This window comes from Penicillium macrosclerotiorum, assembly GCF_028827735.1.
Source record: "Penicillium macrosclerotiorum strain IBT 26536 chromosome Unknown utg000001l_segment0_segment0, whole genome shotgun sequence".
In the NCBI taxonomy this organism is placed as follows: domain Eukaryota; kingdom Fungi; phylum Ascomycota; class Eurotiomycetes; order Eurotiales; family Aspergillaceae; genus Penicillium; species Penicillium macrosclerotiorum.
Window position 1 is genome coordinate 2,639,470 of NW_026643081.1, and position 25,494 is coordinate 2,664,963.

Here is a 25,494-nt window from a genome sequence, read left to right on the forward strand (position 1 = left end):
TGCCGGATGAAACCCCAGAACTGCCCCTAAAGCTGAATGAAAAACGCACGAGGGATGTACCAATGCCTCTTAGATTCTAAGAGGCCAGATTCAGCTAAACGATCCCCCGGTCAGAAAGACAAGGTAGAAAAGAAATAGTAAAAATAAAAATTGGCCATGCCAGCGATAGCAAAACAAAAGGGTTTTTTTTTAAAAAAAAACAAAAACAAAAAGTAGAAGAAAGCATCCGCAGAAAAAAACCAAAAAAAGATACCCATTAATGCACGTCAGCCAACAGCCCGAACCTTCCACCTCAAATCATCAAGTTCTAATGCACTTCCCTATTCGCGCCCCCCCCCCCCCCCCTTTTTTTATTTTTTTTTTTTTTTCAATGGCTCTGGGTTCTGGATTTCCCCGCCTTTGCCCTCAACCCTTACCCCCCCCCCCTCCCTCTCTCTCTGTCTCTCGCCTCTCTGCATACCTACACCCCAAGATGACCAGGTAGATCAGATGGGCTATCCGGGCTGGGCATCATCGAGTTATGATTGGCCCACCAGTTTAGCGATCCCATGTCTAATGCAGCATAGCCGGGCCCCGACTGTGCAGTATCGCAGAACACGGAATTGTGGCCAGGTGGGGGGCTAGTGCAGCTGATGACTCGGCTCATGTCGAACGTGGAAGGCACCGGGGGACTGCGAGGCACAGGGTAGCCATCCTGAATGGCCGGCCCGTCATAGGTCACCACGGGCATGTAGACGGGGCCCCTAGGAAGATAGCCCGGGTGCATGGCGCGTGAATGAGAATAGGCAGTGCTGCTGCTACTGCTGCTGCTGCTCTCCCACAGCTGCGAGGAGGAACCGCCGTGCTGGGATTGATGTAACATCAGTGGAGGGCAGTACCGCTCCCTTTGATGTTTTCTCTGTTGCTTCCCGTCGGTGATCAGAATGCGTTGCTTGGGAGATGACCGTTTGGGCTTGTCACCTTCCCTGGGCCCTGATCGCGGGCGACGAGTATTGGAAAGCTCCATGGTACTGGCCTTCTTGCGATATCGGGTTGTGGACTGAACGCCGCCATGTTCAATGGCTTCTTGAGTCAGACGCCAGTAGTTGATGGGTCTTCTTCCCGCGGCCTCGCTCTTGACGGCCTCAAATCCCTAAGAGAGAGAGAAAAAAGAAAATCGATGATCAGTGAACCTGATGATTTACATTCAAAAACAAGGATTGCAGAGGAAAGGATGGAGTGGCGATGGCTGTCCAGAATTCAGACAGAGGAGAAAAAGAAAGAAAAGAAAAAGAAAAGAAAAGACAGACTGGGGAGGAGGAGAGAAGGGGAGAAGACATACTGCATTCATTGACAGGTTATGGCGGATGCTGTTTTGCCAGCCCTTGGAGCTTTCGTCCCTGCCTTTGGCAGTGTTCTCTTCAAACCATTTGTAGATATCTTGCAACGGGAGCATATAGTTCTTTGCAGAGTGCAAGGCTTCCCAAATGAGTCGGGAGTATGGCGGGTCTCCATGTTGCTCCTGATCACTCGAGTCACTCATGCTGAGGCGTGGAGAGGTGGTGCCAACACCCAGGGGGGGCTGAGGGAGTCATGCTGGCTGGTGATGAGGCAGAGGATTGCTGTGAAGAGGTGGAAAGGGGGGATGATGGAGGAGTGGTGTGCAAGTGGCTCGAACCGCTGGAAGGGTCCAGGTGCACAGGAGGAGGATCGCAGGTGTCTCTTAAAAGAACGGCCGGCGCTGTTTGCCCGTCGATTAGATCATCGGATGCGCGTCTCGGCGCTTGTGGGGACAATTGGGACATGCTGGCCGGCGAGGCGATCATGGAGGTGCTGGCAGCAGCGGCAGCAGCAGCAGAGGAGGAGGAGAGATACGTCGGGTCAGGCACCGGTCGAGGCTGTGGCCGGAGCTCGTATGGACCCGGCACGGTGGCGCCCCACGAGTCCCCATTATACCCGGGATGGTAAAGGGACATGATGGGCGCTGGCGCCAGGTTAGATCGGAATGTCGCCCAGTTGTCGATGGGGGAGCAGGGGTGGTAAGCGTATGGGGGGAAGTTCGCCTGATGAAGGCGAACTGCTCCGAATGCCCCCGTTTGTACCGAAAATCGGTGCTCGTGCTCCCGGTCAGTTGGCATCTGAGCCAGGAACTGGTAAACTGAAAACGAGTGATCCATGGTCCTGGCGAGGATGGATGGGAGAATGGGGAATCCAAGTAACAACACCGGTGAACCGCTGGACTTCGGCGTGCAATAAGATCCCGATTTGGAAATTGGGCTCAGGTGAGAAGCTTAAACCCATGCACTGAGCAATGGAGCTGAAACACAGAGGAGAAGTCAAGGGTAGGGGGAAAGCATAGAAATCACAGAGAAAAGGGGACCAGCCACTGTAGAAGTAACCGGGGTGCATCTGACGGTGAAGCGTCATCCCCAGGACTGTCAGAATCCCCAAATTGGAGCTGTATATTGCGAGTAAGTCTCCCAGGACTGGTTTGACGGCCAGCACATCCGGCACATGCTCTGCTGCAAACCGCTAGAGGATGTCCTGCAGAGCAAACAAAAGCCGGCGTAGTTTACTTTCTTTCTTTCTTTCTTTTTTTTTCACCTTTTCGTTTCTGTTCTTTTCTTTTCTTTTTATGGTGGTATAACGAGGTACGTCGGAACGAGGCGAGTGGGGAAGTTCACGAAGGATGGGATCTGTCTGGACGAGACGGGGGTCAAAGAAGAGTCAAATGCAGAAAAAAAGAGGGGGGAGGCAACGAACTCGTTGAGACGAGCATATCATGAGGGCTACAGAGCTGGCTAGTGCTATTGCTACGAGGAATGGGCTTGTTCTCAGATGCTCAGGCTGTGGAACAGCCCTTCATAGTACAGACAATGGCCAATGATCGCACCAGTGGCCCAGGCGGCTCAATCTGGTGCTACACTCGATGTTCAAGCGAGTCCAGAAGGCCGACGGCGCTGGAGCAGGGGCAAAAATTACGAATCACGAATGGCACGAATACTACGAAAAGAGCAGGAGGATGGTTGGCAGGAGGCGGCCACCTGCAGCACGCACCATCCATTGGGATCTTTTCGATTGTCCAGCCAAGGGTCTGGCCGAGGGAGAATCCTCTGGAATGCGAGCGAGGAAGTGCAGTCAACTGCCGAACGCACCACAATCCAAAGCTGAGGAGGAAGAAAAAAAAAAAAAAAAGAAGAAGAAGAAAAGAGAAAGAATGGATGGGCAAAAGCACGATGGAATTGCTGTCCTGTCTGGTAACGGGCAGTGTGAACCTTTTTGGCCGGGGCTGCCTCTAGCCAGCCGGAAGGCATGAATCTAGGCTGCAGTCGCAAGGCCTGCATGGTGTCACTACAGCCGACTTCAACGTCCGCCGTTCCGTAAAGGAACAGAAAAAAAAGGGAAAAAAGGAGAAAAACAAAATAAAGATAAAGCCTGGTCCCCGTCACAAGGCATATGGGCGGGAGGGAAAGAGGGAAAGTATTGGTTGGGGAACCCGGCGTGTATTGATGGACGTATCGATCGTAGCGAATTCCACGGCAGACCTCGGTTTTTCATTCCTCGTTCCTCATCCCTCCATACGGTCGGACTCTATAGATCCGAGTGCAGGAGGTGCAGGAGGTGTCGGATGGCGATGTCAGAGCACAGGCAAGTTATTGGAAGCATCGATCGGTCGAGGAGTCAAATTAAGCATTTGACCTGGCACTTTGACACCCACACGTGGACAACGCAGAGAGTTCGTGGGTAAGGTGAAATCCATAAGGGGGGAGATTACGGGTTAATGTTTCCAGTCCAATCAATTATGGTGGCGGTTGATTCACAGGGTATCAGCACACTGGAGAATACACCCCGACTCTTCAACCTGCATATGCCTGCCGAATCTCCTTTCGTCATCCTGATATAATGCCCATGTGGAAATGGCTGGTCGCGCATGTGTTACTTCCGGTAATAGATCTGAGACAACAGGTCAGTGATGTTCTTGGAGAAATTTGCCGGTGACAGCTGCTTGAAATTGCCAGTTGGGGCAACTAGTAGCTGAAGGTATCCGCAACTTACCCGCTTGAACTGGAAGTGGAGCTGGAGAATGCCCTGTACAACCCCCGCGAAAAAGCAAGTCAGTAAACCATCGAACTTAACGAAACAACAAGAATAAAAACAATGATAACAAGGCATATGATAAGAGTGAGGGAAAGAGTAACCGAAAGACAGGTGAGGGCCGCAAGCCCCGAAATTTCTGGGATGCACTGGAGAATCAATCGCCTTACCTTGTCAAATGTACTTTTAAATCCGCGATCGCGCTTAGCACTATAATCCCATTCTCTGTCCACAATGCGAAACGCAATATCTTCATATGGAGCCCCGGAAATGAACCGTATCAGGCAAGTATCCTCCTCGCCAGCCTCGGCAAAAGACTGGCCGCGCTTGCGACCATGTTCTCGCTCAATACGATATGTTGGGGCCTTGGTCTTGTCAATCAAGTCGGGATAAAAAATATTGAACTTATACCCTTGCACCACCTTCGGGGGGGGGATTGTCGTGATCGTAGTGGGTTTGATTATATTTGTTCCATTCGTAACCCATCTGGACACGGTTAAAGTATCGCGGCTTGCGCGGCCGGTGCTTGCCTGCCCAGAGGGCCTGCGAGGCTGTGGTCACGGCTTCTTCACTGGTGAAGATCTCTTCATTTTCACTGATTCCCTTCGCCAACTCCCGTTCGTACAATGCCTTGGTCGCTTGGGAGAAGTCGTCATTGGGAATAGCCGAGAATCGGCCCGGGACACCGGGCGCTGCGGTACTAGTAGAGGATGGGTTGGCGACAACGGCGGTCGACTTTTCAGTAGCTCGCTGTCGCAAAGGAACAAATCCCAACCGAAGAATCTTCTGCCGCTCCCGAGCCTGAAACAAATGTGTTAGCATGAGATCGCAGGGAGAAGCTGGGGATGCATCGTACCACCTGGCGAAGGAATGCAGACTCGTCCATAATCTCCAACCCTTTGTCTTCAGGCCGCACATGCAGCAAAGGATCTGGGTCCAGACCTTCAAATTCAGTCAAATTGGTCGATGCTTTCTTCTGGTCATTCTCAGCGACAACTGGCGCCAGAGGTGCCAGCTTTTCCCGAATGGATTCTGCCTCTTCTTTCTGCTGCTTTCGCAAGTCGCGTACACGCTCCTCAATGACCGCTTGACAGACATTTCTCAGCCTTGCACGAGCCTTCCAGACTGCCAGGCTGCGCAGTAGTTCCTCCCAGTAATCCGTATCGATAGGCTCGTTGGAATTTAGCTTCCGTTTCACCTGTATCTCCAATGTCTGCAGCTGTTCGTAGGTTTTCGGACTGAGTAGTCTATTAATATCGGCAGCAACAGAGCTGATGGCGCGTCCTTCGGGGGCAGAGGTTTTTTGGCGATCTCGACAAATAATTTTCATGGTCTGTCACAAAAAAGAAAACATTCACTGTCAGCAAAAACGGTTCATTTTGGATAGCTAGATGCTCGACGAGAGCCATACCTTCCAAAAGTCGCGGTTCTGGGCATTGGATTCCAAATTCAAAAAGGTCTCAATATCCTTCTCCAGATCGGCGAGCTCTGATGGCGACAACCCCTCAAACACGCCGTCTGGATCTACCACATCGAGCTCTGAATCGGCGATCTCGTCGTCTAAGGGGGTTGCGCGTTGGGTCGATAAATCGGAGCGTCACGGTCAGCCAGTCGATTGGCTTTGCGCGCCCTTCCTTCACGCGGATCTCAGCCTTTTTCTTGGCCTGCTTCAACACAAAAGTGTCCTCCTGCGCGACCCACTCGCGCACCTGCTCGTCCTCTTGTAGCTGGTTGATTCGCAGTTGGTCGCGCATATGGCGAGGCCCCTGGCGTGACCTGCCATCATCCCATCGTTGGTCGGATTCTGGTCGGTCGCGGTAGTCACGGTCGTTGCGCGGGGGATTCTGGGGTTGTCGCCAGGACGTCGGAGATCGTGAGCGGCGGCGCATCGGGCCTGATCGGTCCGGGAGTCGCGAGGACATGTTGGATGCTTCACAAAGCTGATCTCAATAAGGATTAAGGTCACTCACAGAGAGGAGGATCCAAGCAGAAATGGAAGGGGGTCCGCGGTGTATCAGCTCGAAATCGCGAGGTTGAAAAGTGGCTCGGGCGATCGGCGGAAAGTTAAGCGTTGCGGCTAAGTTTCCCTGGTGGCCCCAGGCAGCTCCGCATCCTCGGCTTCTGCCTTCTTTGTCTGTTGCATTATTCCCTATATAAGCGCCGACTGTGTACACGGCAAGAAAATATCCCTTAGGCCATGTCCTCGGAATGGTGCAGACTGCACTTGTCACGGAGTGATGTGCCGCCGCTGCTTGTCCAGTATACTTGGACCCGCCAGGCCTACGAGCTCTATCTGACCGACTTAACTTCCATCTGGTCTGAACGACTGTCCCACAAGGATATATTGAAGCGAGCGGATGAAACCGCCACGACCATAGACCCCAGCGAAGGCGCAGCGCAGCTGGATATGTTTCTGACGAAAATCGGAGACGCTCTTTGTGGCAAAGGAGGTAGCGTATCTCTCAATAGTGGATCTGCGACCAATTCCATCGAGCTCCTCACGAGCACAAACCTGCCATCTCCGCTTCAGCCATTGCAATGGACTTTGCAATTGAAAAAGCAGCCACCGTCATCTATGACTGATCACCTTCTTCTCCCGCTGCTTAGAGATGAGGCTATCTGGGAGTCTCGACAGCAGTCACTAGTCGACAAACTCAAACAGAAGGATTGGGTGCTTGGAAAGCTGTTTGATAAATTCGACGCTCTCGGCGCTGATCTTGGAACCGTCTTCCCAAGTGCTCCCGGGCTACGTAGTGGCCGCAAGGGCAATTCACGATCAGAGGCCGCTAAGCATATCAAAGGTGTTGCGGAATTTGATCAACAGGCCTGGCTTACAGATATCGAAACGTCTTCCTCCAACACAGCGTCCAACTTTGTCCGCGAGATATCTAGAACTGATTCCAAACTACATATTGATACATTAAAACCAGCACCAGACCAGTGGTGGAGTGGCCTTCCCAAGGACTCCAAGCCAATTTCCTTCAACGAAGACGCGCCGCTGTCCACAGGCAACAAAGCACCAGACGAGGAACATCCAAAGACCAAGTTATCACAGGGTGATATAGACCTTGACGGTGACACTACCGCCGGAAGCGATGATGATGAATTTGAGGTATGTCGGAATTCCACCCAACTGTCGTTCCTTATCTAGCCACAAAAGAAACCCTCTCCGTCTTAACATATTCAACAGCGACCAGAAAGCCCTCCGCGGCTCCGAAAACCACACACGAAGCCAACAACACCCCCGTTAAAGCAAGAATCAACCCCCAAGCAAACGCCAACCCAGAAAAGCTCATCTCCGCCGGCGCCAACAGACGCCGGCGAGGCCACAGCAACAGAGTCCGAGTCAGAGCCGGACCCCATTATCAAACGTCCACTGACAGCACCATCACCTCCTCTTCCACCACCTCCTCAGCCCAATTCCCCGCCCAAAAAGCCGAAATCAGGTCTTGGCATCATCGGTGGCAAGAAAAAACAGCCCGCAAAAGCACCCACACCCCCTTCAGCATCACCCTCTTCGCCATCGCAACCCGTCGCGCCCCCCAAACGACCCGCGAAACTGGGCATGATAGGCGGCAAAGCTAAGCCTAATCCACCGCCTCACACAGAAGAACCATCCCCTCCGGCGCCGGCGCCGGGCCCAGGCCCGGAAGCTACGCGGTCTGTCTCGCCAAAGACCGAGGCGGGCACGACGCCGGTAGAGGAGACCGAAGCGCAGAGGGCGGATCGGAGGCGGGAGGAGTTGAAGCGGCAGCTGGAGGCGAAGAGTAAGGCGCCTGTGAAGAAGAAGCGGAGGTTTTGAGGGAGGGAGGCGTGTGTAGATCTCTTGTACAGGGGACTAACTCTTGGTTGATATGGAATGGATGATCGGGTGGAGGGACTATGATTCAATGGATGGTTGTTGGGTTGGGTACATGAGTTAAGTTAGATTTGGGAGAATGAAAAATTCCGGATATCTAAACCTATAGCGAAAGAACACTGACTCACTAAGAGCCACGTCAAAAGATTCCGCCGAATGTAGAGATTTTTGTGCCCCAGAATTGCCAAGATAGAGAGAAGGAGATAAATAAGAGGGTATTAGAACTAATGGTTACAAGAAATGGAGGTGGGTCGGAACAGGGAATGGTCTATCAAAGACCATGGCAAAAGCAGTATGGTTTTTCACCATCAACACGATCAATTTCTCGGCGCCCCACGACGTCTACCTTGTTCACCTGGTGTAACAAGCCGGACCTTCTTCGGAGACACCGCACCCGGTGAGACGGGGCTTTGTACAGCGGAATTGATTGTTGAGGTACTGGCGGCCGCGCCACTTTGACCCGTGGCGGCCGCGACACCAGCAGCGCCGAGCATGCCGCGCACTTTTTCGACCGCCCTACTCTCGCCCTTCGCCCACGGATCACGCTTCACAAGTCCGACCCCGGACGAGCGACTGGCTGAGTCGCGGCGCTTGGTCTCGGAGAGGAGCATCTGGCGATTAAGCTCGCGGCGCGGGCCGGGGCCGCAATCGTGGGAGCAGCCGGGTGTGGCACAGCCACCCTCGCTGATAGACAGGTCATTGAGCCAGGTGGTGATGCAGGCGACGTGGCCACCGTGGCCACAGCCTTGGCACCATGTCCAGAGGGACGAGCCTTTGGGGCTGGGCGTGACGAAAGAGTCCACTTCGGAGGCAGGAGCTCGCTCTGTGGGAGCAGATGAGAGCGACGAGAGGTGCGAGATAGTTTCCGCGTCTGGATCGGGACTAGAGGTGCCTGAGACGGACTGGCTCGACTGGTGGGCAGCAACCCATTCCGGAGGAGGCTCAATACTCATGCAGATGGTACATGGTGCTTGTGGGGTGTTGCAGCGGTGACAGCAGGTGTTGTCACGCCGCGGATTCTCATACGGTCGTTGACAGGTATAGCAGTAGACGTTGATGAATGTGTCCATCTGCGCGTAGTCGTAGATGCCAGGATAAGTGGATACGCAAGAGAGTCGGAGCTCTGCGGCTTCCAAGTCCATCTCGTGTCGAATCAAGTATTCATTGTAGGTTTTGAAGATCATCTCACACTCCTCGTATGGGAGTATCGTCTCACAATCCTGGAAAAGAGCGTGCATTTTATGTAGCAGGTGGGCTGCGGTCTGGATATCAACGGACCTGCTGCTACTGTGATAGTATCGGATGGCCTCCTTCATGATGGCTTCGATGCTCCACGGCTTGAGATCCGCGGTATCTGGAGAGAGAGGAATCTCCACATGTGAAAGGTCTTGATAGATTCCTGTTATGCCGGTGTAGGCTGCAGTCCCACCAGACAGCAGATTGACCGAGTCGTCAAACGTCCTCCGAGAGCCCGGTGGCTCAAGTGGAGTCGACTCGGTGAGTAATAGAGGCGGGCTGGAAGGTCGTTCGAGATGAACTTGATCGTTTTCAAGCACAGATTCGTCTATATCCATGTCATCATCTTCAGGCTCCTCCTCCTCCTCCTCCTCCTCCTCCTCCGGGGCTGGATCGAGACCGGATTCGCGTCTCGCAACAGCTGCAGCCCGACCAACATACGAACCAGCTTGGCCATTATCTGAGAGCGGGCCATCTGAGAGCGGACGCCCATTGGATGAATAAGACGCCGCGATAGACTTGGAAGGGTGAGAACTATCCGTAGATGCGGAGAACATCGGGAAGCTTTCTGACGAGTCCCGTCGGCTGTAGTGATCAAGAGGAGGGCGATTGGATTCTAATGGGGAATCCAGCGTCAAGACTTTCTTGGGGTATTGTTTGTAATCACGGATGGCTGCCCGCTTATCTTCCATCTTCTGATCGTAGTCATCTTCTGAAGCCTCGCGATTGAAACTAGGTTGACCATGAAGACGCCAGTCGGCTCGACCAGTTATTGCCCTTGGTGCAGATCTTTGATCACTGTCAAGATCATGCTGCAAGGGGTCACGAAGATGACCAGAGACGGCAACTCCGGAAATATGTGTGTCTTCGCTGGATGCTCGCTCCTGCGTCAAGGGTAGAGGGTGGTGTAGGGGTTGAGACTCGGAGCCGGACATATCCCAACCATTGTGGGAACTCAAGACGGACGGTGGAAGAGGGTCTAGATCAATCGCGTTCTCGCTGATAGAGGGAATCTGCGAGTCTGAACTTGTCCAGGACTCCATTGGAGAATCAGGCAATGGCCGTGCAAGTGGCGTGGTCATGTTGGATGAGCTCTCAGCTTCAGGGTTGAGACCTCTTTGACCTTCAGTCTCCATGACCCCCTTAAACAGTCGACTCTTCACCTTGCCTGGGCGGCCTTCATCTGACGGTCGGTGTTTATCTGTCAGCAAGCCATCTTTGGATGACTTCCCTTTGACGCTCCCTTTGCCAGATTGATACTCTCTCGATCTACGTTGAAGCTCCTGCAGAAGGGCAAATTTAACAATCCGCCACGTTTGGGCTAGCTTGGTCAGGGACAGTTCATCGGCGCATTCAGCATTGTGATCGAGCGACTTCATCAACGCACTCAGAGCACTGGCATGACTTTGTTGCTGGCGATGCTCATTTATGAGTGGGGAATAATGAGTTGCCAAGAACCGGAAGATAGAAGCATCGTTCGTGACGCCGGGTATACTCCCAATAGCACCAAGCTGACTCGAAACAGGGGATGAAATCTTGGCCAGGCCTTCCTCCAGATCGAGCACGGGAATGATAGTCACTGCCCCTGGCGGTGTGCTGCCCAATGACTTGGATGGTCGAATCGTGCTGGGCTTGGTCTGCCGGTGTCGGAAGGAAGAGGCCAGGGCCACCTCATCAAGCATGTCTTCTGCCGGGCTCTGGCTTAAAGATTTGCCGCTATTGCTCTCGTGATCCTCTTCATACTGCAGAAATTCGGATGCATCGACCCCCAGAGCCCGTCGCCTGGGTCGCTGCTGGGCGAATGCAACGAACTCGCCATTTGGGCTCCATGCGACCGAGCACATGGGTCGGCGATTGACCACTGCCGGGGCATACCGCACATCGGTTTGAGTGAATGCTCCCGCCTCGCCGACCGTCCACAATAGATCTTTCGAGTGCCAGAGCAGGTCGGTTGCGGGGACATCATATCGGTCGAACTCACGGAAAGGAACATGGGGCCGCCGAAGATCCCAGAGATGAATGCGAGGGTCCTCCTTGTCATAGGTAGTCACGATCTGAGAGGACTGCCATTCCCCCGAGCTGGGCGAGTCGCCCACCCACGATGGAGGCCGCCATCGGACGTTTGTCACGGCCTGGGGGGTTCGGAACTGGAAGGCAGGTTTCTGCCGTCGCTCTGCAGAAGGGGAGAAATCCCAGACCTTCACCTGTCGGTCCGTGCCCCCACTGACGACGTGTCTCCCATCGGGATGCCAGTCCACGGCGAAACAGGGGCGATCGTGGGCGGCAATCCTTAGGATGGGGGCATTCGTCTTGCGCGAATCCCACTGTTGAATAGCGCCGCTGTCCGAGGCGGTCGCAAACACGACACCATCCGTGGGAGACCACCGGACGTCCCGGATAGCATCGCTATTTCCCTGGTAGACATGCTTGCTGCCGCACGTGGAAAGGCCCCGATTCGTAGACGCGGCACGCAGATCCCACATCCGGATTGTACCATCTTGGCTGCCGGACAACAACCATGATGCGAGATGAGGGTTGAAGGCGAGTCTGTGAACCTGGCGGTTGTGGCCCTGGAAGCGACATAATTGGAGGCTGGGCCGCTGCAGGTCGTAGACGACAATCCGGCCATTGGCGACCGCTGTCGCGATTATCCGGTCGTAATTACCATGTGACCACTTGACGTCCCTGACATTCAATTGGTCTTTATGCGGCATCGACATGCCCACCTCATTGTGGGTAGATGCATAGCTGATGACCGCATTGCGAATATTAAATTCTTCCGACGAATGATCAGGCGAGACTCGGATAGTTTTGAGAATGTCTTTGCCTCCGATGACAGCGTGCGTCCGTTGCGGCGATATATCGAGGGCGGCGATGGGGATGCCGGTTCGGTGGGTAACAGTCTGCGGTTCACCGGGCCTGGTGGTGTTAGAAAGGTGCCATTGGCCGATCTAAGGTCGCCACGGTCGAATCCCAATCGGGGTTGTAGTGGAAGTAGGAAAGAGAGGGGTGGTCGCAGAGAGAAAGGAAGGGATGTGAAGGAATCGGAGATGCTTGGTGGGGGAAGGACTCGAAGGGGAAGTACGGAAGAGACGCGACGGGAGATATTCAACCTCGCCTTCGACGTGTCTGAAGATCCATCGGTGCTTTGGGTAGCTTTGGGATGAAGCGGTGTGAGGGCATATGCAACACGTACAGAGATTTGGACCTGATCGGCCGGGGCCCATCGACCCGGCTATTCTGCGGACTGGGGGGCGCGACCCCGAGAAGAAGGGCTGGGCGAAACGGGCGAGCGCGTTGGCGGCGCGATGCGAGTACTTGGTGGGTGGCGGCGGGGGAGGGGGGACCGGGGAGCGTGACCCTGAGAGGTCCGACATGGCTCACACGTCCATTGCGAGCACACGACCACTTGACCTGAATGGAATGAGGAAATGGAGATGTGGAGAGGGGGGGGGGGGGAAGGTTGCGTTGGGGTTGCGCAAGCGGTGAAGCGGTGGAGTTTCAATTTAGGTCGGACGTCGTGAAAGGCTGTTTACCTAAGGTTTTAGCCTAAGAGGGGGAGTCAGCGTGAACCAGCTTGAACGGGCTGGTTCACCCTGGACACCTTCACTCGCCATTTTGAGATAAGGAAAGTCAATACGCTGATGCATGGTTAGGTCCAGAGTTCTGTGGCCTGGCCAAAGTAGAACAAGAGCACCTGTTCACCCTATGCTGAGGTTCTGAAATTACTACTAACAAGCCAGTTACCCGCTACTTCAGGAAGCCCGGTCGCTCCCTGACTCCGAGCTAGTCCCCAAATAAGAATGAGTGGCTTTGAATTGACTTGGAGCCTGCCAGTGCCACGTTGAAAATGGCGTGGGTACCCAGTTCAGTTAAGGATTTACCTGCCGAAAGTCGACGAGCTATACGAAGTAGAGCCGGTACTTGCTCGGGATCTCACCCTCGCATCAGGACACAGAGCTAAGAACAGGGCTTTGATCGGAGGGTAATTGGGACGGTCGAGCTCGAAACCGGTTCTTCTCGGTCCGTCGAGCATTCTAGTTTTAGTCCTGGTCCGTGAGAATCCTGAAGGAGCATCTTTCAATCCTGAATTTCTCTTCTCGTCGTCTGTGCTGTGCGAGATGGATTGATTCTCTCACAGGGTACATCCTCCGTACATGACAGACAAATAGAAAGAATAGACTCCAGTACTGAGCTTTTTTCAGAGATCTGGGACTGCAAAGGTCAAAAGTATATAGGAAGCACCCAATCAAACCCTGCAACGATCTTTCATGTGCATTGAAGAGAGAGAGAGAAGCCGTCCGGGAGCGCTGCAAGTCATCTTCTGCATCTGTCGTCACAACCTAGAAGACGTGTCCACCTTCTCAAGAGCGGTCAGGCGGCCAACACACCAGGCGCGAGAGATCAGATTTGAAAATTGCACAGGCACTGCAGGTGGCTTCCCGACTCTCCGATGGGACACGATGGGGCACGATGGGACCGAAGCAAGCATCGGCAATGTGTAATGATCAATGATCGCGGACTCGTCAACGGTCGGAAGCACAGAACAGCCCCCCCCACACACATCAATTCCAGAAAGTGCATATGAGGATCAGTCTATGTCATCCTGAGCGTCATCCCAAATTTTATTCATATGCAAAGCCCAAGATAGACAAAAGGCCGAAAGCCCGGATCGCCGAATCAAGTGGTGGGCCTTGTTTGATCGAGCATGTATATGGGTCTATGGGGGTATAGGTTTATAGGTTTATAGGTCTAAGGGTCCAAGGATTAATGGATGTCTCTGGCGATTCTCGAGACTTCCCACACGCACTGTCTCTCTCTCTCTCTCTCGTTATTTCTTCTGCTATCGGGAGATCTATATTTCTAATGGACCAGCCTTATTGAGCTTATCGTCAGAGCGTTGTATACTCAGAAGCCCCGGATAAAATTGACGCTGGGAACGCCGATGCATATCCCTCTCGTCATCCCGGAGAAACAACAAACGAAAGAGTAAAAAAAAAAAAAGAAAAGAAAAGAAAAGAAACCATGTCTCACACTGTTTGTCGGAAAGGCGGGAGTCCAATCGAATGGTGATGACGCCGACCGAGCCCATTGAATCCGTCGAATCGCCTTGACTCGTGGACCCCGCGTCCCCCGAAACGGGCCTAATCGCCCCTGAGACCTCCCGAAGCTCTGCCTGCACCAGGCCCCGAGGTACCAAGGCGCTAAATCTCATCGGAGCTCAGATGGGTGGCCGCTCAGGCAAGTCATGACCTCCACCGACCGGGGGGGGGATGGGGATCTAGATCGTTGTGGCAGAGGGCCGCGCGCACCGTTCGCCCCGTTTCCCTACGTATCTGTGGTAGACCGGGGTACCGGAAGGTACATGGGGTCGCGTGTTTTCCCATCTGATGGAAAATGGGCTTTTTATTTTAGTTTTCATTTGGGACCGTGGCTTGAAATTCTTCTGGATTCCCATTTTGGAGAGTCCCCAAGTCCCGGTCCCTCTTCTCCCCCCTCCTCCCCCGTTTTTCCTGTCCAGAACGAGACAATCCCGAAAGAGCAGAGCAACGACCCTCAAAATAAGCGATATCAGCCATGCGAACACTCTCGACCCCATATCCAGGGAAGAGGAGCCCCTCCAGCCATATTTGTGGAGATATACATATTCCATCAATAGAGGGGGGAGAGAGAGAGGGACAAATAAGTACAGGTACAGGTACAGGTAGGTATAAATATAGATATAGAGACAAACAGGGAAATATATAGATGGAGAGACAGATAGAGATCTATGTTTCGAGACATATATATCCTGCTAGACAAACGGAGACATAGACTGACAGTCCGAGTTGACCGATCGACTCCGGGCTGATTCATTTTGTTTCCCGGGTCCACCTCTGCTGCCACTTTGTAACCGCAACGACGAACGTGGGCTCTCGTTTGCCTGTGGACTGATGCTGGATTATAGTCTACGATCGTCTGTTATAGTCCCGGGGGTGGTACGATCCCTCTCAACCTCTCTACATTGATATACATTCGGCGGTACTTGGCTGCTCGTTTGATCGTCGGGTCCCCACCAAATTAACCCTAACTGGGCCCCCCTGCTGGTCTATTCGATTCTGGTCCATCGGGCACGAACCATCTGCTCAAGCGCAGCTCCACTGCCAAAAAAATAAATGACAGTGGATTGTTTCCCCCCCCCCCCTTTACCACGCAAAGAAACCAAGACCCTTAAAACAGGGAAAATAAATACAAACGAGAAAATTAGAGGAGGAAGCAAGAGGAAGCGAAACAGGAAGAAAGAAACGAGGGAACATCGAAGACGAGAGCGGAGACGATCTATAAGAACCGGCCCCAGGGGGATCGGAGAATCCAGGAGAACAGGGAACTACTCGGGGTCGGCTTTCAGCAGGCCTTGTGATAGTGTGATAGAGCTTGGTCGGACGTGGGACTCGCTCTTGGGCCTCGCTCCAGTGTCATCCCAAGTCATCCAGAGTCGAATCTTGCGTCTGGCTTGGTCCCGGCCATCGTGATATAACTCGTCTTGTCCCCCCCCTTCCCATATCACCCTCCTCATTGACGGAGGTACCAAGTGGATCCCCCATCGAAGCTGCAGCGCCCGCATCCACACCGTCATTCTCCTCGACGTTCGCTTCGAGGTCGCTTTTTTCTCCCTTCCTTCCCTTCTCTTTTTCCTCTCGTGCCTTGATCTCCCCTCAATTGCCCTCCGGAATCCGTCAGAAGAGGTCAGAAGAGGTAAGTCTCGTGCGCCCGTCATCCGCTGGGTGGGGAAAACCAAATGGTTCGCCACAGCTGAAGCTCGGGCATTCCAAACTCTACGCCTTTTTGCCCCCCTCCAGCATCGCCAAAAAAGCAATTTCAGCCCTCAAATTCGCCGCATCGGTATGCTAATGCACCGGCAGCGTTTAGATCGACTCTCTACCCTCCGATCCTTCTATTCATCTCGTTTTCCCCAACCCCAGGTCTAAGCCTTGCCACTCCGTCCCCGCGTCCGTCCGCGATCATTCCTCGCACACTCGCGTCCGCCGATCTTTGCCCTGCTCCGTTCAACTCATCCACTGTTGCTGTCGTTTCCGACCTCGACCTTCCTCCGCCCTCTGCCTTCCGCCCTCCCTCTCCTCCTCTTCGGCTCCAACACCTTCTGGGCCAAATCATTCGCCCTCTTTCTCTCTCTCTCCCTCCTCCTCTCCCGCGCGCATCACCTCCCTCTCTTCGCCACTCGCTCTACCTCGGGGACGCCGCTGCCCTGTCATGGAAATCGCCTGAATCGCCTCTCTTTTCGGTCGTGCGGATCTTCGTGGAGGGACATCCCCGGTTCATCATGGATTCCCAAACAGCTCTCGACCTGTTGGATTACCTGCGCACATGCTATCCCATCTTCCTCCTGCTCCTCTTCGTCGTGGCCTTCGTGGCCAACACAATGGTCACGGCGAGCAGGTCAGGCACCACGGACTCGCCTCGCATAGGTCCCGGTGGACGCCCACTGCCTAAGCGCTCTCGCAGTGAAGCTGCTTTTCGTAAGCCCCAGGGCTTCTCCCACAATGTCAAGCGGTTCTTCAACTGGCTTTCGGTGGGCGTGCTTGTGACGTACCTGGCAGATGCGACGATCTACATCCTCCATGTGATGGTGGCTAGGTCCGAGCATTGGTGGCGAGGACAGTCAGTCGTGGTACGTTGCCGTTTTGTTTTATTCTTGTTTTCGATTTTTGATTTTATTTTCTTTTCACCCTTGCTCTCCTCTCATTTACCGCTCTGTCTCCGGCTTTTCTTAGCTCTGCATCTCGGGGAGTTTAGAGCGGCAAGAATTACCCATTCAAGCCAAAAAGAAAAAAAAAAAAAAAGACACCGCCTCTCCAAAACAAGCATAAGCTAAATGATGTCAGATCTACATTGTCGGCTCTTTTTTCGATTATGCGGTCTTACTCATGACCTTGCTCGATACCACCCCATCCCCGACTATTGCTCAATTGGTGTGCTGGGCGGCTGCCATTCCCTTTGAACTGGTTATTCTTAGCATCTCGTTGTCACTCTATACCTCGCCTCATCATGAGCCAATTGTGGGAGACCCTGCCGGTGGTAAGCTCCGCCGGAGCATGACGCCCTGGGAATCCATGGAGGTCGTCTCGGGCAGCATTCGCATTCTCATCCTGCTGGCCCTGGTGCTCCTCTATACCAGCCAAGTCATCTCGTTCAAGAGCCACGAAAAGAAGCGTAACCACCGGGTCAACGGAGAAGCCACCGAGTCGACCGGCCTTTTATCTGATGCCGCCGGAGCTGAGAACGGGAATGGGCATGCCAATGGCCACGCCTACGGGGCGACGAATGGAGCTGCGCAGACGGAGTCCGCTAAACCCCAAGACCCGTGGGTCCGCCCAACTACCATGCCCTCTACCAGTTGGTGGGAGTATCTCAGTGGCTACTCACTCTTCTTCCCTTACCTGTGGCCCTCGAAATCCCGCCGCCTGCAGATCATTGTGGTGTTTTGCTTTATCCTACTTGTTCTCCAGCGCATCGTGAACGTCCTGGTGCCCATCCAGGTTGGCAATATCACCACCATCCTGGCGGAAGACGAAGGGCAGGCATTCCGTGTGCCGTGGGTAGAAATCCTGGTTTATGTCATTCTCCGCTGGCTGCAGGGCGGGCAGGGTCTTCTGAGCTCCCTGCGTTCCAGCCTTTGGATTCCCGTGGGCCAGTATTCTTATATGGAGCTGTCAACTGCTGCCTTTGAGCACGTGCATGGCCTCAGCTTGGATTTTCACCTTGGAAAGAAGACGGGCGAGGTCTTGTCCGCGCTGAGCAAAGGTAGCTCGATCAATACGTTCCTCGAGCAGGTTACCTTCCAGGTGGTCCCCATGCTCATCGATCTAATCATCGCGTTTGGGTACTTCCTCATCGCATTTGACGCTTACTACGCGCTGGTGGTTGGCATTTCAACATTTGGGTATCTCTATGTCACCATCCGTATGGCTCAATGGCGTGCCGAAATTCGACGACAAATGGTCAATGCCTCGAGACAGGAGGATGCTGTTAAGTGAGTTTTGCCCATAAGACATAGGGGGTTCAAGTCACCGCCCATAGACAACTGGGAGCTTTACTAATAAGTTTTGTCTGATAGAAACGATTCGATGGTGTCGTATGAAACTGTCAAGTACTTTAACGCCGAGCAGTACGAGTTTGACCGGTACCGTGGAGCGGTTGGCGACTACCAAAAGGCCGAATACCACGTCCTTTTCTCTCTCACCCTCCTCAACACATGTCAGAACACTGTTTTCATGATCGGTCTTCTAACCACATGCTTTATTGCCGCATATCAAGTTTCGATCGGACAGCGCCCGGTGGGCAAGTTCGTATCGCTGTTGACGTACATGGCTCAGCTGCAGGGCCCTTTGAACTTCTTTGGTACCTTCTACCGCTCCATCCAATCAGCTTTGATTAATGCCGAGCGTATGCTGGAGCTGTTCAGAGAACAGCCGACTGTGGTTGATAGCCCCAAGGCTACCCCCTTGGCAATGTGCAAAGGAGATATCCGATTCCAGAATGTGGAATTCTCATATGATGTTCGGAAACCCGCCCTGAATGGGCTCACGTTCCGCTGTGAGCCAGGCACCACCACTGCATTGGTTGGTGAGTCAGGTGGAGGCAAGTCGACTGTTTTCCGATTACTGTTCCGATTCTATAACGCCGAAAAGGGGTCGCTTCGTGTTGACGGTCACGACGTGCAAGATATCACTATCGACTCTCTTCGCAAGCACATTGGCGTGGTACCACAGGATACTGTGCTCTTCAATGAAACACTGATGTATAATCTCAAGTACGCCAACCAGAGCGCTACCGATGAAGACGTCTACGAGGCCTGCCGAGCCGCCAGCATCCATGACAAGATCCTGGGTTTCCCCGACGGCTACAATACCAAGGTCGGTGAGCGCGGCCTTCGACTCAGTGGTGGCGAGAAGCAGCGTGTGGCTATTGCCCGCACGATTCTCAAGAATCCTCGAATCATTCTTTTGGACGAAGCCACTGCTGCTCTCGACACCGACACAGAGGAACACATTCAGCGTGCCCTCTCCACACTCTCTCATGGACGTACCATGCTCGTCATTGCGCATCGCCTCAGCACCATCACCACGGCCGACCGCATTCTAGTCCTTTCAGACGGCCAAGTCGCCGAGAGTGGCACCCACGAGGAGCTTCTCGCCATGAAGGGCCGCTATGCGAGTATGTGGCGGAAGCAGATCCGCGCTCAGAAGGCAGCTGCCGAAGCCCAGGTTCTCCAAGATCGGGCCGAGCGTATTCGCAATGCCACCAACAGCGACGACAGCTCCAGTCAATCTGACGAGGACCGCAACCGCATTCGGCGTCCCGCTCATTAAACACTCCCGTGTCGGGCGTCATGTACAGGCAACTCACATTTCTCCTGCGAACACCCTTTTCTCCTTCGCCCTTTCTTATCTTTCGACGTGTGCATATGCTTTCTCATATCTTTCTTTTTTTTTTTCTCGAAGCCAAAAGCAAAAAGCATGGGGCAGTAATGGTAACCGACGAACAGCAGGGACAGGCATAGGGATTGTGGGTATTTGTGTCTTTCTTTCTTGTTTTTGTTTGATTCCTCCCTATTCTTTTCGGGTCTTCTCTCCTTTTTTTTTCTTTTTCCTCTTTTTTGATTCTTCTTCTTGTTTGACCATTCTGGTGCTAGGTTTTTCCCCCTCTCATTTTCGCTTCTCTGTGTTTTGCATTCATTTGTTGCGTTACTTGGAGTTTGGGGCCTTACGATGCGTACGACTCAGTCATTTCATTTCTTGTTCTCGCCTTGATTCACAACGACCCGATGTGCAGTCCGGTCATGGTTGGATTCTCTGGAAATTAAAAACTAGACTAATCACTAGGGCCGCCGAAACGATTACATTTAATATAAAGAACCTTCAATTGAGAAATTCTGTCTTCGAAGGGTGTCTGCAATGTAGATAGTCATACGCAGTTCCCTGAGTATATATTTGCGATTCCCCGCGTTCATATCCACAGAGTGCAATGCGTAAGTCTCCGGTTTATTCTGAATTCTAAAGGCCGAAAAGAGAAGGTAAAACAGGCTGGCTGGTATTTCTGGTGTCGGGGTTGTTTGGTATAACCCCAGCTACCAGAGGCCGGGGATGCCAAGACTCGCGGCAAGCTTATCAACCTGCCAACCTCAACTCCAGCGACTCCCGCTGCCTCCAACCTTTCATCTCCCATTCACCACTATTTCCTCCCCCGTCCAAAATGCATTCGCCATCTCCCCAACTCCTCCGTGCCCTACGCACCTCCCTCGCCGGGCCTGCGACCCGTCGCCCCCATCCCTGCCTCCCGCGGTCACGCTTAGCCCTCACCACCGCACGCAGCTACAGCGCCCCGATCCGGCCAACACGCATGATCCCCCGCGCACACGCCCACAAGCCAACCACTCACGACCGTGGCCCCCAGTCCAAAGAAGACACCCAGACAGACTTTGCTACGCTGGATGTCTTGGGCAACACGCCCGTGCCGACTACCGCCATCGACGCCTGCCTCGACTCCGGCTTCCACCTGAACTCTGGGCTCAAGATCACTGGCGGCGATGGGCTGCTGCTGGTTGGCGGCGAGGCATTTGCGTGGCGGCCGTGGCGGGCCGGAATGGCTGCGGAAGGCGACGAGCGCGCGGCCAAGATGGGTATGATCAATGCGAAGGGCCAGTTTGAGCTCGATGAGCAAGCTTGGGGCTTGTTGAGCGTGGTGTGGCCTCGACCCGGTACGTTCCTATGTTCTGTGATTTCCAATTTCCCATTTTCTACCTTCTACTTTTTCCCTCTCTCTTTTCTCTTTCCTCGTAGCTTGTGGAGCTTGGCTTGTTTGCTAAGGTGAGAAGCGTGTCGGTCTCCGACTTTGCGTCGTTGATCAACCGCTCGTGTTGCGCTGTGCTACGCTCGAGGATGTTTAACAAGCCTGGGGGTTGCAAATTCTTGGTGTGGTAGATCTCATTGTGCTGACGTCGCGGGCTAGATATGCTCATCTTGGGACTCGGGGGTTCCATGCTACCCCTCTCGCCGGAGACAAAACGACACATCAATGCACTAGGAATCCGTGTCGATATTCTGGATACTCGAAATGCAGCTGCGCAGTTCAATCTACTGGCTACCGAGCGCGGTGTCTCGGAGATCGCGGCGGCGATGATCCCTATCGGATGGAATCGACGGTCTTGACGGTCTGTCTGAAGAGTTGCATTTTTGTCTGGTGCGGCGATTATGGTCGGTCGAAGACGACGACTTTGTAATATAGCTATTTTCCCCTCTCATTCATCAGTGGCTTTGGAGTGTTTCCTGCTGTACAGTACAAATTCTTATTACCGTTTTGAGTAAAATCAAGTCATGTGAATGGACTCTATCTTATCGTCCCTTATTCGCGCCCCGTCCCCTCTTCCGCTTCTGACTCCACCAACCTCCGAGGGGAGCTTACAGTATAGCTAAGCTCCTTACCAACACACCTCCATCGCAACCATGGCGCGAGATGAGCCTCTTTTGACTTCGCGCCCTTCCTCCGATGGCTCGTCGCTTCGAAATGCCGAAGAGGAAGATGCCCTGCTTACGGGTGAGCGGGCGGTCCGTCGGGACGAACCACGCCGGGGCTGGGCCTTCTGGAGGGAGATCGGCATGTTCGCCTGGGCCCTGATTGCCACGATCCTGGTCATTGTTCTCGCAGTCGTATACCAGCATGAGCTTGCCAAGAGTGAGCAACAATCTCAGCAGTCGTGGGGCCCTAGCGGGAAGCCGACCGGCAAGCGCAACCTGATCTTCATGGTGTCAGACGGCATGGGGCCCGCCAGTCTCACGACGACGAGAAGTTTCCGGCAGCTTACGGAGGATTTGCCCATTGATGACATCCTCGTGCTAGACAAGCACTACATCGGCACGTCGCGAACTCGATCGAGCAACAGCCTGGTGACCGACTCGGCGGCTGGTGCCACAGCGTTCTCGTGTGGACTGAAGAGCTATAACGGGGCTATCTCGGTGCTGCCGGGCCACTCGCCATGTGGTACGGTTCTGGAGGCGGCTGCCCTTGCGGGATATAAGACTGGGTTAGTTGTGACAACGCGGTTGACGGACGCGACGCCGGCGTGCTTTGCTTCGCACGCCAACCTGCGCCAGTATGAAGATAGTATTGCGGAACAGGAGATTGGCGAGCATCCACTGGGCCGTGTGGTTGATCTCATGATGGGCGGTGGCCGGTGCCATTTCTTGTCGAATTCCACGGAGGGCAGCTGTCGCGGCGACGATCGGGACCTGATCGAGCTCGCCTCGAAGAACGGGTTCAACTACCTGCATGACCGGGCCGGGTTTGATGCACTCAAGGGCGGGGCGGAAGCCAAGCTCCCGCTGCTAGGCCTCTTTGCTGACACGGACATTCCCTATGAGGTTGATCGACGCTTCCAAAATGATGTGTACCCGTCTCTAGAGGAGATGGCACGCACGGCGCTGACTGCATTGAGCGATGCTACGCGCGATAGCGAGCAAGGTTTCTTCTTGATGATCGAGGGCTCACGTATCGACCACGCTGGCCACGGAAACGACCCGGTTGCTCAAGTCCACGAGGTGATGGCGTACGACCGGGCATTTTCCGCAGTCCTGGAGTTCTTGGACAAGGACTCCACCCCCGGTGTTGTGGTGAGCACATCTGATCACGAGACAGGCGGTCTTACAGCTGCTCGACAGCTGCACAAGAGCTACCCGCCGTACCTATGGTTACCGCGTGTCCTAGCCAATGCCAGCCACTCCACCGAGTTCGTCGCCGCCAAATTCGCGGAGTATCTTTCCGGGCCGGGCAAGGACGATGACGACTCGCAGATGAAGGCATACATCCGCCAAAACCTACTGGAAGAATATCTCGGCATCACCGATCCTGGGGATAAAGAGTTTGACTCTCTGCTCTATCCAGACCCTCAGATATCCGCACAGGCTGTCTTCTCCGACATGATCAGCCGTCGCGCACAGCTAGGCTGGTCTACCCATGGACACTCCGGTAAGTAGAACTGAACCTCTTTCCCAATTTTCTTTTTCTATCAACTTTTCAATTTTTCAACTTTGGCATGGTCACATTGCTAAATACGATTCTAGGTGTCGACGTCAACATTTACGCCTCCTCTACCGAGGATGCCTGGCCGCTGGTCGGCAACAGGGAAAATACCGACGTCGGCGGCTTCCTCGCCGACTATCTCGACGTCGATGTTGCCGCCGTCACCAAGCGCCTCCAATCGTCATCCTACTGGACCGCTTCTGGCGAGGAAACTACGGTCCAGGAGAAATACAGTTGGCTGGGCGATCCACTAGGCTCAAACGTGCGCACCGAGGGCATGGACACGTACCATGGCGACTTTAAGAAGCGTTCGCTGGAGGAGGACTGCGGATGTGGCGCGCTGCATTAAACTGAGGGAAGGGGAGGGGACAATTGCATTGGAATATGGCACATCATGGTTGTTTGATACCTTTCATAGCTTTCATTTTCTTTTTTTTTTCGGGTCTGGTTAAGTAGATTTTGTTCTGGGACACTGTGCACTTTTCTCAATCTTGTTGTATCAAGCTGGTTGCTATTTTTCTTTGTTCAGTTCTTGGCGGTGCATTACTTGTTTGAACTCAACCTGGCTATCATAGCCATGCTCGTCCAAATATTATTTATCGCCTTTGAGGCTCTGTTGTATCTTGAATGATTGGGAAATTATAAGATTGCATTGCATGCCTTGATTTGAATAAAATACAGGTATACATATATACTTCTCTCAGTGTTTGAAGCAGATGTAGGGAACCCTCGGTTACGTGCACCCTCGCACAGCTGGATTTTGTTTATTGTAGGCCATTATTCTCTTTTTGCAGATTTCTTGATTCTGTCTTGGAGTCAGCAGAACATGTTCTACAAATCCACTGGGCCCTGAACTTGATTGGTTTGCTTTACAAGGCACAAGCCACAAGGCACGATGGATGGATACTGACCTTATCCATGAATCGATCTCGCGAATTGATCGATTCGGGACTCTTCTACAACCCCCATAGCTACTATGTACTAGAAATCCAATATCCTTTGACCCCATAGTTTCTGTAGATTCGTGAGCCATACCAACCCCCCAGAAACCAAAACCCCCGAAGCCAGACTCAAGACTCCATCCCCTCCCTGCCCCAAAAATAAAAACACCCCCATTTTCGTTCAAAGAACCGAACAATCCACAGAAAAAAAAGGCATATCTCCACAGATACTCCAAACCCCCTCCATACTAACATATCTTTATTCAGACCACCACACCACCACACCACCACCACCACCACCACCACCAGCACTGCACCCCCTCTCCAAGTCTACGCCCTTCACTTCCCTCTTCTCGACTCCTGATGCTCACACTTCTCCGCACAATCAGGACATAGCTCCGCGATATGGCTCACCCATTGTACGACGTTCGTGGCCCCGTACTGCGCCGAGGTATCGGGTACCGAACCGTTGAAGACGGCGCGCGGCTCGCAGCCGGGCAGATCGGGGGTAAACGGAAGGGCGAAGGCGTCGCGCTGGACGGCGTCATTGATGCGGTTGAGTTGGTCGAGGAGGCTGTGGCAGAAGAGGTAGAGTTGGAAGCGCACGTGGCGGCATTCGTGGTAGAAAATACCGGCATATTGGCACATTTTTAGGGAATGTATAGGTCTTGCAGCCTTGCAGTTTGGAATTTGGGGCTCGGGGCTCGGGGCTCGGGGCTTGTTAAATGGACCTGTTTTGGAGGAAAGGGGGAGAAGGGAGTATTTGAGTGAAGGATTGTGTTGGTTGTTGGTATGGTGGATGGGTACATAGGTAGTAGATATAGTTCGATAGACTGGTTGTGCGGTGAGGTTGTATACTTCTCTATGATTGTGTGTTTGGAGTCAATAGTGAACGGATTTCAACAACGCTTGATTTTGCGGAAGACGAATGGCTTACGTTAGAGGAGAGTTCTTGTTGATGATATTGATGATGATGATGATGGATGGGGCGTTGAGGATAAAAAATGAAGGTCAATGGTCGCATGAGGTGAGCTTTTATAGCCATTGAGGTCGGATATGGTTTGAGAGTTGACGTCGAGAGAAGTCTCAGCTATAAAGAGCTTGAATCTGGAGGGAGTCTCAACATGCTGACCAATAGTCACATATTATTCACTATAAGAGCTTCACAATATCTGAACGCTGTTGGGTGGACTAGTAAGTTACCAAAGGGCAGAAATCTGTAGACTGTGAAAGAGCATATATCAGAGATTATGTCCTGTCCATTCATTTGAGCACTAGGGCCCTTCCGACAAGGATGTGTTTTCACCA

The 25,494-nt window shown here is 53.3% G+C and overlaps 8 protein-coding genes across 8 annotated transcripts; 4 read left to right on the forward strand and 4 right to left on the reverse strand.

Annotated features, from left to right (window-relative positions):
* Positions 1-460: 460 nt before the first annotated feature.
* Positions 461-2,156, reverse strand: N7462_000880 (uncharacterized protein; the record flags this gene model as incomplete). The annotated part of the gene is made up of 3 exons (XM_057072606.1): positions 461-1,132; positions 1,322-1,523; positions 1,552-2,156. The coding sequence occupies 3 exons, from the start codon at positions 2,154-2,156 to the stop codon at positions 461-463; spliced, it is 1,479 nt and encodes a 492-aa protein (XP_056939136.1).
* A 1,759-nt stretch (positions 2,157-3,915) lies between these two features.
* On the reverse strand, positions 3,916-5,996 carry N7462_000881 (splicing factor cactin; the record flags this gene model as incomplete). The annotated part of the gene is made up of 7 exons (XM_057072607.1): positions 3,916-3,984; positions 4,036-4,068; positions 4,245-4,439; positions 4,486-4,875; positions 4,931-5,407; positions 5,486-5,626; positions 5,676-5,996. 7 exons carry the CDS (start codon positions 5,994-5,996, stop codon positions 3,916-3,918), a joined length of 1,626 nt encoding a protein of 541 aa, XP_056939137.1.
* Positions 5,997-6,271: 275 nt separating this feature from the next.
* Positions 6,272-7,876, forward strand: N7462_000882 (uncharacterized protein; the record flags this gene model as incomplete). Its single annotated transcript, XM_057072608.1, has 2 exons — positions 6,272-7,186; positions 7,265-7,876. The coding sequence occupies 2 exons, from the start codon at positions 6,272-6,274 to the stop codon at positions 7,874-7,876; spliced, it is 1,527 nt and encodes a 508-aa protein (XP_056939138.1).
* Positions 7,877-8,280: 404 nt separating this feature from the next.
* N7462_000883 (WD repeat protein) lies at positions 8,281-12,546 on the reverse strand (the record flags this gene model as incomplete). Its single annotated transcript, XM_057072609.1, has 3 exons — positions 8,281-12,088; positions 12,283-12,298; positions 12,366-12,546. Coding segments are annotated over 3 exons (4,005 nt in total), but the record flags the coding sequence as incomplete, so codon positions are not given.
* Positions 12,547-16,490: 3,944 nt separating this feature from the next.
* Positions 16,491-19,539, forward strand: hmt1 (putative vacuolar ABC heavy metal transporter (Hmt1); the record flags this gene model as incomplete). Its single annotated transcript, XM_057072610.1, has 3 exons — positions 16,491-16,838; positions 17,053-18,200; positions 18,285-19,539. 3 exons carry the CDS (start codon positions 16,491-16,493, stop codon positions 19,537-19,539), a joined length of 2,751 nt encoding a protein of 916 aa, XP_056939140.1.
* Positions 19,540-20,422: 883 nt separating this feature from the next.
* N7462_000885 (uncharacterized protein) lies at positions 20,423-21,378 on the forward strand (the record flags this gene model as incomplete). Its single annotated transcript, XM_057072611.1, has 2 exons — positions 20,423-20,927; positions 21,179-21,378. The coding sequence occupies 2 exons, from the start codon at positions 20,423-20,425 to the stop codon at positions 21,376-21,378; spliced, it is 705 nt and encodes a 234-aa protein (XP_056939141.1).
* A 294-nt stretch (positions 21,379-21,672) lies between these two features.
* N7462_000886 (alkaline phosphatase) lies at positions 21,673-23,594 on the forward strand (the record flags this gene model as incomplete). Its single annotated transcript, XM_057072612.1, has 2 exons — positions 21,673-23,191; positions 23,287-23,594. The coding sequence occupies 2 exons, from the start codon at positions 21,673-21,675 to the stop codon at positions 23,592-23,594; spliced, it is 1,827 nt and encodes a 608-aa protein (XP_056939142.1).
* Positions 23,595-24,525: 931 nt separating this feature from the next.
* On the reverse strand, positions 24,526-24,834 carry N7462_000887 (uncharacterized protein; the record flags this gene model as incomplete). Its single annotated transcript, XM_057072613.1, has 1 exon — positions 24,526-24,834. One exon carries the CDS (start codon positions 24,832-24,834, stop codon positions 24,526-24,528), a length of 309 nt encoding a protein of 102 aa, XP_056939143.1.
* Positions 24,835-25,494: the final 660 nt, after the last annotated feature.